At 38.7% G+C, this 12,156-nt stretch overlaps 1 protein-coding gene across 3 annotated transcripts in view; it reads left to right on the top strand.

Moving 5' to 3' along the window:
• The window catches only part of AP2A2 (adaptor related protein complex 2 subunit alpha 2), a 51,105-nt gene that overhangs the window by 32,368 nt on the left and 6,581 nt on the right, over nucleotides 1-12,156 (top strand). The window contains exons 7-17 of one of the 3 annotated variants that reach the window (XM_054198418.1): nucleotides 1,023-1,131; nucleotides 1,627-1,777; nucleotides 2,217-2,385; nucleotides 3,515-3,652; nucleotides 4,235-4,417; nucleotides 5,427-5,524; nucleotides 5,702-5,933; nucleotides 6,527-6,700; nucleotides 8,627-8,790; nucleotides 10,473-10,550; nucleotides 11,464-11,546. In XM_054198418.1, the coding sequence (XP_054054393.1) occupies nucleotides 1,023-1,131; nucleotides 1,627-1,777; nucleotides 2,217-2,385; nucleotides 3,515-3,652; nucleotides 4,235-4,417; nucleotides 5,427-5,524; nucleotides 5,702-5,933; nucleotides 6,527-6,700; nucleotides 8,627-8,790; nucleotides 10,473-10,550; nucleotides 11,464-11,546 (1,579 nt within the window). The remainder of the gene's footprint in view (nucleotides 1-1,022; nucleotides 1,132-1,626; nucleotides 1,778-2,216; nucleotides 2,386-3,514; nucleotides 3,653-4,234; nucleotides 4,418-5,426; nucleotides 5,525-5,701; nucleotides 5,934-6,526; nucleotides 6,701-8,626; nucleotides 8,791-10,472; nucleotides 10,551-11,463; nucleotides 11,547-12,156) is intronic. The other 2 variants (XM_054198417.1, XM_054198416.1) reach the window with 2 other exon arrangements.

The following is a 12,156-nucleotide window of genomic DNA, read 5'->3' as shown; positions in this document are numbered from 1 at the left end:
GAATCTTCTTCCTCTTCCCTCTTTTGAGCTGCTGCTAGGCTAATAATTATAAGCATTTGATAATCTGTAAATGGGCGTAGGGGGTTAAGCTGGGGCAGGTGGTGTAGGGAGGAGTGGAGAGACACTTCTGTAAGTTAGCATCTTCATGCTGGAAACTTTGTTACTAATTTGTTTGATTTGCCTTTTGAAAGGTATGCAAGACATGGGAGGATATTACTTCACAGATTTATGCAGTGTTCTATCCAAAATTACTTGTAGTTCAGAGAAATTTAATTTATTTTCAAATATGAAGATTTTGTCTAATACTTAGAAAGCAAGGGAGTGCTGAGGGAAGTGCAAAGCTGTTCTGTACTGGAGCAGCAAGACCGACATAGAATTTTTTTGAGCAAAGCTAGTGCCAAACTCATGCTTACCCTAGAATCAGAGAGGGAAGAAATACATGAAGAAGGTAGCTCCCTCTGAAACCTAATCTAATCCTTATCACATTTCACTATGCGTATAAACCTCTTCTGTGAAAGCTATCTGTTCTTTGCTCTGGAATATGAATCCTACTGAAGGTGCTAGTTGGTCTTTCTACTTTTGGTTCAGTCTGTTGTAGCACCTTGTGCTTGAATTCCAAGTTCACCCATCAGCAGTCAACTGTAATGCTATATTTAGGCTTTCTGTTGTCTGAATCTATGAATTGCTGAACCAAAGAAAGTCAAGCTTCTAGTCAAATGTTGTTGTTTTGGCATTACAAGATGGTCATCTTCATTCTTAAGAAAAGCAATTCTTCAAAATGCTTTCAGGAAGAAAATTCCTGGACTACTGTATCTGTAAAACTGAATTTCTATTACCAGGCAACCTGATGGTATACCCATAGTATGATAACTTGCACCTAACTAATCTAATGAATTAAAAATTGCTAGTGACATAGTTTTGTAAGCCTCTGTCAAAAGTGACCTACAGTGTTCATTGGGTCCTTGTCATGACTGTGCATCACTTAACTTCAGTAGCTGACATACTGTCTGTTTATTTTACAGATTGTAACTTCTGCATCAACAGATCTTCAGGACTACACGTACTACTTTGTTCCTGCTCCTTGGTTATCTGTGAAACTTCTGAGGCTGTTACAGTGCTATCCACCTCCAGGTAATGCACAAATCACAACAGTGGTCATCTCTTTTATGCAGTGCACCGTCTCCAAAGAGCTACTGTGCTGTAGTGTTACTGTAACTTGGAGTGCAAGCCCATTGTCTTAAGACAAGGATACTGAGTCTGTACTTTCGAGTGTTTCGGATTGTTAAAATTAAACACAGTATAATTCAAAAGGCCATATAGCTTAGGGCAAAGTGTCAAACCAGTGTGCATTTTACAAGCCAGTTGCAACTGCCATTTTAGACCTTCTTTAATGTTATCAACTGTATTAAAGCCTTGAAATATATTATAGTGGAGATCACATTTGGCTTTTTTTCTCATCCAACTGTGGCTTAGAATTCTTTTGCCAGTTGTATATTGGAGGAGGGTGAACCATTTTTAATGTATCAGAATACTTCAGTTAATTTAGATTTAGCAAGGTGGAAGGCTTAAGGTAGGGATTAGGGGGTTGAGCAAAATGAAGTTGTCCAACGGCTTGTTCTTCTCCAGAAGACCCTGCGGTACGTGGTCGTCTAACAGAATGCCTGGAAACTATTCTTAACAAAGCACAGGAGCCACCAAAGTCAAAAAAAGTACAACACTCAAATGCAAAGAATGCTGTGCTGTTTGAGGCAATAAGCTTAATTATACATCATGACAGGTGAGCTGTGAGAACACTTCTATTATGAGAGGGGTTTTTTTTTATGTGAAAAGATGTGGCTTTGTCTTGAACGCTAAATGGAATTTTACTGGTGGGGGAAATGGGGAAAACAGAATATGAAGTTGTTTGCTAGATTGGAACACAACCACAGCAATGGAATTGAACAGTGTTTATGAACTGTGTTGCTGTCAGCATATTTTTTTTATTGCTTTGTTTCTTGCTGCTTTTTTTTTTTTCTGGTGTGTTGTGTTGACCCCATCACTCTAATCCAACAGAGATTATTTGCTCGCAGTATCTGAATTTTCATTTCACCATCAGGGCATTCTAGCAGACACTTTAAAGCATTTTAAGAAATTTCCACGCAGAAATAGTATTCTGTATTGGGTGTTCTCAAACCTGTTGCTTTTAACCCTTTCACTTTCTCTCCTGTTCTGTGCAGTGAGCCAAATCTACTAGTCCGTGCCTGTAACCAGCTAGGTCAGTTCTTGCAGCACCGAGAAACTAATTTGCGTTACCTAGCACTGGAAAGCATGTGCACGCTTGCCAGCTCTGAATTCTCACATGAGGCTGTGAAAACGCACATAGAAACAGTTATCAATGCATTGAAGGTAAATATTTAAGTGTGTAATCTCTGAGTATTGTCTTCTCCCCTGCCTCAGTGCCCTCTCCCCCACTGCCCCAAGCCCCCCATCCCCAATTAAGCTAATAATACTTGGGGACCAAATGAGTTAGTCTCACAAGTCTGCGTTAGGTTTTTTCCTTAGTCCTGCAAGATCTTGCTGTGCTGGCAACAATGGAGGTCAGCTTCAGTTATTTCTGCAGCTTACTAGTAAATCTGATACATGTAGCTGTGGCCCCTATAAGGCTTTGGTGTAGACTGAAGAGGAATGATTCTTTCAAAATGTGGGATTTCAAAACAGAATGCTCAAAGACTTTGTTTTATTACTGTCTTGCTGGTCTCAGACACACTTCCTCACTGCAGTAGCTTTTAGGGAGCAGTAGAGGAGATCAACTTCCACTGCAGAATCAGAAAGTCAAGAAACCAGAAAGACACATTCTGAGGCCGTGTTTATGTGAAAAAGCAGAAGTCAAAAAAGGAAGGATGATTGGCATGTGAATTTACTTGCACACTTCAGTGTTTTCATGTATTGTTTTCTTCTAAGCTCATGCTGTAGCATATTAAGGTATTTATCTGACTTTAAAGTACATATCTGTTCTAGCTGCACTTCTGTTGATACAAGGTGAGCTCAGTACTAAACCTGCAGGTATCTAATTGCCTGTTGGCCTGGCGACATTGGACAGTTTCAGCCAGTTATTAGCGCATTTGTGGCCAGTGGTACCATTTACCCAGTGCACAGTGGACCACAAACTCATTCGCCCTAGTTAGGGTAGTGGTGGAATACTCTGTGCAAACTTCTCCATCCTTTCAGCATTTGCTCAGATTTGAATATGTATACTACAGAAACAGAACCTGATGATTTGAATTTTTGTAATATTATCTAAGAGCAGGAAGCTGTCTGAGTCTCCAGTGACCTCTTTCTAGGTGATTGAAAGTGAGGATAATATGAGAAACTCATAGCTTATATGAAGGATATTCTGCATCTGAAAAATTAAGAAAACGCATTTGTTTCAAACTTGACTATGGATTATAGTAAGTTTCATCTCTTCAGTGAGTTGGATGTGCTTTCTGAATAAAGATGAAATCATCTTGACTTTTTGCTGTGTTTCTTTTTGCAGACTGAAAGAGATGTGAGTGTACGACAAAGAGCTGTAGATCTCCTGTATGCGATGTGTGACCGAAGCAATGCCCAACAGATTGTGGCTGAAATGCTCAATTACTTGGAGACTGCTGATTATTCCATTAGAGAAGAAATTGTGAGATATTTGCGTTTCCTTATTTTTTTTTCTGACTTTGCAGATAATATGAATTTCATTATGTTAATTTACTGCTCTTAAAAGAGTAGGTCAGTATAAATGCAACTGATAACAAATTATATGGAGGTCTCTTCCTATGCTTATTGTTTGCTTCAGATTATAGGAAGCTTATAGGAAAAAGTCAGATACATTTTTGACTCTGGTCTGTTTCTGCTAGTTTGATTTTTCCACTTTTTTTCTCCAGTTTCCTTCTTGGTCCTGTCTCAGTGATAGTGTCTTTATAGCAAACAAAACTGTTCAATAAATAGCTCTTGATTGCTTAGGTACGCAGTTGAAGAGCCACAGATGCGACATACTCGAATGCATTATGGGGAAAGCATTATGTAGCTGGTGTGTTCTGGCACAGAATTTCAATGTTCATCTTTTACCTTAGCTGTGAGAGCAAGTAGGCAAGCTGATGCACCTGAACCTGAGGCTTCTGGGCTGCCATGGGGTATCACTAGATGTATATGAAAGTGAAACTTAATGTGTAGCTTATATTAGAAGCTAGTTAACCTTCTTTATTCTCTTACATGTATTCAGGTTCTGAAAGTTGCAATTCTAGCTGAGAAGTATGCAGTGGATTATACCTGGTATGTGGATACAATCCTGAATCTGATTCGCATTGCTGGTGACTATGTCAGTGAAGAAGTGTGGTATCGAGTTATTCAGATTGTCATCAACAGGGATGATGTTCAAGGGTATGCAGCAAAGACTGTTTTTGAGGTGAGAATAACTGTTTTCAATTCACTTTCAAAATGATGTAGGAATTAAGTAAACACCACACGATCTAGCAGGTGTGTATGCTTCCCCATGTTAGGGAGGAGTAAAGATATGATTGTGAATGTTTCAACAAAACATTGATGAAGTTCTCTGTAAAACTAGCATCACAGATTTTTCAGAACCAGTGACTGTATTAAGTTGATGAGAAGCTTCTCTGGCTTCAGTAACGTAGAATACACCTGGTACTGTTCTGGTGTTGGTGAGGGAGGGCAAGGTGTGTTATGCTGGGTTTTTTGTTGTTTTGCTGGGTGGCTTAGTAAGGAAACTACGTTACCTGGAAAATTACTGAAATGTAAAAATAGAAGCCTTCTACAGGGCAAATTGCTACTGCCTTTTTTTTTTTTTGAGTTTTCTGCATGCAGGAATCCAAAACACTCAAAAATGATAACTTGATGATCCTTCTGGAAGCATGTATCCATTCCTTCTGTTCAGGATCTGATAAAACTGGAATTTGAACTATTAAAGGAGAACACTCTCAAATGTCTGGTCTTATTGCTCTGACTTTATTTGGATTCTTTATATGGGCTTTCTGCTTTTTTTATTTCCTTTCCTGAATGTTTAAGCTGACTTTCAGAACTCATGTATGTTTCTTCATACTCAGTAAAGACAGTATTTTTATCTTGGACAACTTCAGCACATTCTTGCAAGGTTTAAATTAACATCCTTCTGACACCCCTAAAGATGTAAGGGGAAACCTAAATGGCTGTATCTGTCCTCAGAAGTCCATAGTGCTGCTAGATGGGCCTAAGAGTTCTCTTAAGTAATATTTATGTTAGACAATCTTCTATAAAGTCATACCATCTATCATGCTTTTCTCATAAGTGCTCTGTAGTGCCTAAGACCTATGATGTGCTGTTACAGGAAAGTAGACAAGGAAACTGGACATGGAAGTAACAGAAAAGATCCTTTTTTGATACTCTACAGATCCTTGACTATTAATGTGTTCTTCCAGGCCCTTCAAGCTCCAGCATGCCATGAGAATCTTGTGAAAGTAGGTGGCTACATCTTGGGAGAATTTGGAAATCTGATAGCAGGTGATCCAAGATCAAGGTAAAACACCTTCTAAAATACTGAAGTGACGTAGTAACACTTTCTGTAAAGAATCTAATATCTATTTAATATTTCTAAAGGCCAGTTAACGAATGATTCGGCTCTTGCTAGTAATGCATTAAGAATTACCGTGTCTACAAAAACTGAATGAATTCTCTTTTCTTCCCGTCTTTTAAGTCCCCTCATCCAGTTCAACTTGCTACATTCCAAGTTTCATCTGTGTAGTGTTCCTACCCGAGCTCTGCTTCTGTCTACCTACATCAAGTTTGTGAACCTGTTTCCAGAAATCAAAACTACAATTCAAGATGTATTGCGCAGTGACAGTCAGCTGAAGAATGCTGATGTTGAGCTGCAGCAGAGAGCTGTTGAGTATTTGAGGCTCAGTACTATTGCAAGTACTGATATATTGGTAGGTATAAAGATTATTTTTTTTTTATTAGGCAGAACTTTTTAGCCATATCTTCTGTCAACAAGTAAACTCCACTAAAACTTGCGTGATTGCTCAGAAATCTTAATGTAGGATTAAGGATCCACAGTGTGGGCGCTGATTCTTTTAGTCTACCTAATGCAGCGGCAGTCATCTTTAATTTAGAGCTAAAATCAAAGTTGTTATTGCTTTAGTGGGACAAATGACAATTAAAGTATGCTAATCTGGAGCCTCAAAGCCAGAGAAAGCTGAAGGCTGGTGTAGTAGAGGGTCCTACAGTATTCAGATACCAAAAGGCTAGTGTTTTGTTTTGAGGACTTACTTGATCGTGGGCGATAAACTTGTAATTTTACTGTTTCCCCTTCCTCCCCCCCTTTTTTTTTTGTCTCTAGAAGTTCACAGTTCTGATCCAGTGTTATCAGGTCTGACCAGAGCATGGCACACTTAGTCTTGACGGCTAATAAATACTTAGGTCTGGCTAGATCCTTGGGTAATTTTCTGTGGTTTCAGTCTAGATGCACTTGACTTAAGGACTGTTAGGTCTGCTAATATGTTTGGTTTTTTTCTGTGATAAGGCTACAGTGCTGGAAGAAATGCCTCCCTTTCCAGAGAGGGAGTCTTCTATTTTGGCTAAACTCAAGAAGAAGAAAGGCCCAGGCACAGTTACTGACCTGGAAGAGATCAAAAAGGAGAGGAGCTCTGATATGAACGGAAGTGCTGAACCTGCCTCTGTCAATGCCAGTGCTGTTGTGAGTTTAAAAGCTGTTATTTCACTAATTTAGATGGCGTGCAAGTGAGAGAAGAATGGTTTCCTTAAAGTGGCTTTTTAGGGCTTTAAAACTCATCTCAAATTTTAAGACACTGGGTGTTTTCTATAAAGTAGCAGGGGAATATACAGCTGCTTTCCCCCCACCGCATGCTTGGATGTAGTTTTTCTTTGGAACTCTTGCATAAATGAGGACAAACTGCAGTCTAAAAAAAGTCCCTTTTACATTGTTACTCTGAAAAATATTGCTGTAAAATTAGAAATGGCTATTTCCTTGCTAGTGAAATTGCTATAAAGGTGAGATGATAAAATTAACATATTTAAAAGGAGTAACTTGAATTTCAAAGTATCAGCTGTTCTGCTTTGTCTAACATAGTAGATAGTTTGCAACTTGTTTTGGGTTGTTATTGTTTTTACTAAAGTGGACAACATGTGACTTAACATGGGTGTCCTTAAATCAATATAGTGGTGTTACTGTCTATTTGACAGTACTGTTTCAATTCAGTTAGGGTAGACAAGGCCACAGTCTTGTTTTTTTCTGAGTGGAAACTTCTGATTTTATTGTCAATTAAAGCTGGTAGGGTGAATCATTCCCATAATGTAATAGTTGTTTCTGGTTTTAATGACTAGCATAACTTGTAATTACATTTGAGATGTAGTCGTAGATTGCCTCAGAGGAGGAAATATTGTAGCACACTCCCTGCCCAGTTTGTTAAAGGATAATTCTTTAACTCTTCGTCATTGCAGTATGTATGAGTAGATGTTCCAAGCACAACATCTTTGAATGGACAGAAATACCTTTCCAGCAGAAAAGTTGCCAAATATTATTTGCATGACAAATTGACTGAGGTGACTGGCAGTTAAAATTGTGTTGTGCTTTATGAGCTTCACTTTATGCGTTGCAGCCATGTAAGAAACTCTGCTATGTTAACTTCATCAGTGGCTTTGTGTGACCCTGGCTTAGATGCTGAGAATGTGTTCCAAATTGGGGCTCAACTCTTTGTTGTCAGTAGTTCTTACTGAATGGCTTCTAAACACTTTTTGCCAGGGAGTTTTTCGTTATGTTTCGTCAAATCCAGTCTTTGCAGTATATGATAACTCTGAGTTGGGTTTCAAAACCAAAATTTCGGACTCAATCCAAATGCATCTCATGACTCGCCTTCAGCGTATCTGGCATATCATAGGTTGCTAATGTCTAGTACGTGAACACTTTGTTTAACAGTCTGTGCTTTGTTTTTGCGTGTAACTTGGGCACGTATATTCAGCCTCTGATGCATGATTCTGTGTCCTGGCTACTCGATTTGTTCTATTTGAGGGGGAAAAAAAATAATTTAAAGGTCTTGCCTTTACCTTTAGTGTTTACAGCTTGAACTAGCCGCAGGCTCTGCTTTTGTGTTGGTTAGGTTTTACATTGTTTCTAAGGTTTGCCAAGCTTTAAAAACCCAGGACTAAACTGAAAGTCAATTTTAAAGATGCTGTGATGTTTTAATTTAGGTTTGTGTAAAAGCCACTGTCTTGCTTGATTCTTCATGAAAGAAAAGCAACGTACTCGAATTTTATTCCCTACAGTATTTAAATTCCCTTGAAATTAGGAGGGGAGAAGAGAGGAGGAAAAACATTATCTTCTTTCTTCTGCAGAATCAGATTCGAGACAAATGAATTTATTTTTTGTATTTAATGGTTAGATGGATATAACTCTCTTTAAAGGAAGAAAAGAAAACCACATCTGTAAATGACCTTAAGTTGAAATGCAAGGTGATAACTGCATTCACGAAGCCTCCTACATCTATTCAAAGCTTGATTTGGGGTGGGGAGAGGCACTTCGTCATAGCTTAGTTGTCTATGCAAAAGAGGCAGCTTTGTTTTAGTTTTGCTACAGTGTAACACTAAAATGTCTTGTCTTCCCTAGTCTACTCCTTCTCCATCTGCAGATCTGCTGGGCCTGGGTGCTGCCCCTCTCGCCAATTCAGCTCCCCCACCATCCTCTAGTGGTAGCCTGCTGGTGGATGTATTTTCAGATTCACCTTCTGCAGTTGCACCTCTTGCTCCTGGTTCTGATGACAACTTTGCGAGGTAATTAAGTCACCCTGTGAGGAATCTGAAAAAAAATTGGCCTGTTAAAACAGGATTAGAGAAAAAAATCCGTACAATAACTTTTGGTTTTATTCCAGCTTATTGAATGCATTCCTTGGTGGTAGTTATGCAGCAAGAGAGGTGTTCTTGAACTCTGTGCTGGGTTGTGCTTGAATACCTCTGCTCATGGAAAAACCAAGTCTGTAATAATCAGCCTGAGGATATTAGCCACACAGTATTGCCTAGTTTTCATGCTGGATTTGCTTCTTTTTTAAACTAAGCTGCTTGTGCATCTCAATACATCTTGAATTTGGGGGTTATCTTGGCCTGATATGGATATGTTTATTCTGATCTTATTTCTATAAAGTATTCTTCTGTCTCTCCACTTATGGCAAGCTGATACTGGAGCAGCGAGATGGATTATATCCAGAGATACTTATTCTTAGAATTTCAAGATATGCTTAAATTGTTCTGCTACTGTCTGACAAACAGGTGTGAAAGGTGGGGGTGTGGGGGGGAACCCAAGTGCTTCTCTCTTTTATTTTTTAAGGGGACTTGATACAAATATCTTCCTAACTACGTTACCTAGTGTAGATGCAATGTGTTGTTAATCCCTTTAGTATTAAAAGCTGCTGTGGCTACAAATGTTATTTGGCTAAAATTTTGGAAATAAATAGTATGAGATTACAGAATGTCTTTAAAAATCTATCTCATTGGCCAAAGAACGTGCCACTATTGTCAAGGACCAAATTTTGAATGATGTCATGACGAATTTGCAGTGCATCTGAATATAAAAGACATAACTAGTGAAAGTAATCTGCCTGGATCATTGAGACTTTCATCAAAATTTTATACTAGGCAATGCATTGTTGCGGGTTTGCAGCGATTAAGACTTGATCCTGTGTTTCTCTTGGAAGGCAATAAGCGATGTTTAATCATGCTACACAATACCAAGACTTTAAGAAGATACACCATTACTAGTAGCTTCATAAACAAAAGTTACCTAAAAAGAGTTTTCTCTTTCTGCAGAAGAAAGTATAGCATTGCCCAACCTCTTGGTCTGTCTGTAGATGATGAAATGCTTCTCTAATGATACTGAGAAGTTGCCTTTTACAGTTTCCTGCCTCTTTTTAGTGCTGTTGTCACTTTTGTTTCTAATCTGTTACTTGGGTAAGTCATTCTCTGTGTGCCCGTATATTCTTGCCTACACTTAATATTTGCGTGTTTTTAAGAACTGATCGCGCAGCTATAATTAGAAGTGCCACTAAGGTTGATGAGGCCTCCGCTTCGAAGCGCACATTTGTAGTAATTACATCTACATTTATGGTTTTGAACTAAAACTTTTTTGCTGTCACAATTAAACACCTAAAAGGACTTAGTTCTTTAAGAGGTATAATTTTAAGCTATTGACCATGTTCAGCTGTCTCCTGTCTTCGGGAAGAATTGCTGGTTCCTAACAATCAGGGAGGGGTGGGGTGGGAGAGAGAAGTGGGGGAAAACGTTGCCTAGTACCTTTCTAAGTGTACTGAGCTAGGGCAGCTAATAAATTCTTCATGCATTAAACTTAACAGTGCCATTTTTGAGGAAGGAGGTAAAAGAAAGAAGTAAGCACTAAGCTGTCTTTACTAACTCCTGCTATCTCTGTCGCTACTGCCTTTCTTCCTTTGTGCTGCCTGAACTAGCCCTGACCTGGCTTCATCTGAGGTAGTTTCTGAGGAACCAGCTGATACTGTGCATGATGCTGATGAGCTTTTTCACAAGTAAGCAATACTAAAACCTTGCAAGGCTGGGCAACTTCCAGAATATAGTTATAAAGCAAAACTATATTGTTCATTAACTTAATACCAGCAAAACTAGAGAAACAAGTACTGTCAGACTTGTGACTAGAACACCTCTGTAGATGCTGTGGATTTTGACAAGCTCATGAATACACAGGTTAGAGTTGCCTTTAAGAGTCATTGCTGGCACACTGCTCTAAAATGAGGTAATGCCAGTTGTATATTAATTTTTGCAACTATTCACAAATAAAGGAAAACCATAAAAGAGTAAATTGTCAAAAATACTGATATTTGGGAGTATGTTAAATGCCGTGTATGCAAAAGGCTAACGTTTGCTGACCACCTCTTCTACTTTTAAGTGAAGAGTGACAAAAAGGACTGAAATCACTGCAGAATGGGCTTCCTCTCTCAAAATGGAAAAAAAAATACAGCTCTCAGTTGACTTATGTGATACAGAACTGATAAAACAAGGGATTCTTTTTTCTTTCAGGTTTAAACAGTCAAAGCTTCAAACTTTTCAATTCTGCACCAACCTAATGAGTTTCAGAAGTTGTCAAGAATATGAATAAGAAAAATCCTAATCTGTTGCCTGGTCCTTTGTAGACTCTGTGTGTGTGTGTGTGTGTATATATATATAGCATATTGTGGCTTCCTTCGTAGTTTCTCAGACATCCTATCAAATAAGAATTTCAGTTCTTTTAGTGTCCTACAAGTGGTGGTTTTGGTTGTAAAATTGTTGTTTCTAACTGCAGTTTTCTGCAACGGCCTCTCTCACAGACTGATGCACTCTAGGTTAACCACAATCTTCATCCTCTGTGTAAACCCTGAATTTTGGGGTTCTAAATATCGTTTAATATGGCTCAATTTACAGTATGTTTTCCCTCTCTGCCCCTAGGTTTGTGTGTAAAAATAATGGAGTCTTATTTGAAAATCAGTTGCTACAAATTGGATTGAAATCTGAATTTCGACAGAATCTGGGTAAGAGCTTTCAGGCCAAGTGATTAGGTGTCTTGCATTATCAACTCAATGCCAGCATGCTGTTGCAGATAGGACTTACTTCTTGGCTGCTTAGAGGGAAACGTGATTTCAGGCCTAACCTATCTTAGACTCCTTCAGTATTTGTGTGTCCCTGGCTTCTGTGTGGGTTGTAGTTTCCTTAAATTCTTTGGTTGTCTTGGTAGCTGAGATGAAATGGGAGTGTTAAGTGGTACTGTAAGCTCCAGCTCTTGCTGCCAAGTTGCAAGTCTCATACAGCCAGCGTTACAAAGGACCATTCTCCTCAATTTTTATATCTTACAGTATAGCTTAGTGTAATAATATGATACACAATACATCTCAAACATGTCTATCATAATACATTAATACACAAGTTAATGAAAACATCTAGGAAGGAGCTGGGAATTGAACACAGGCCAGCACTAGAATTGCTTGCTTCTCCCTTTCTGCATCATTTTTGGTACCATAATAACGTCTTTATATAGAAAGTAATGTTATCTGGCAACTGCAAGACTTACACTGATCATTTTAACTGCCTGTGTGACAGCTACTGGGGAAGAGGTCTGATGGTGTAGTTATTTCATGTTGAACT

The sequence above is a fragment of the Rissa tridactyla genome, chromosome 4 (assembly GCF_028500815.1).
Source record: "Rissa tridactyla isolate bRisTri1 chromosome 4, bRisTri1.patW.cur.20221130, whole genome shotgun sequence".
In the NCBI taxonomy this organism is placed as follows: Eukaryota; Metazoa; Chordata; class Aves; order Charadriiformes; family Laridae; genus Rissa; species Rissa tridactyla.
Note: the sequence above shows the minus strand (reverse complement) of the source record. Positions and strands in the feature narration are given on the sequence as shown.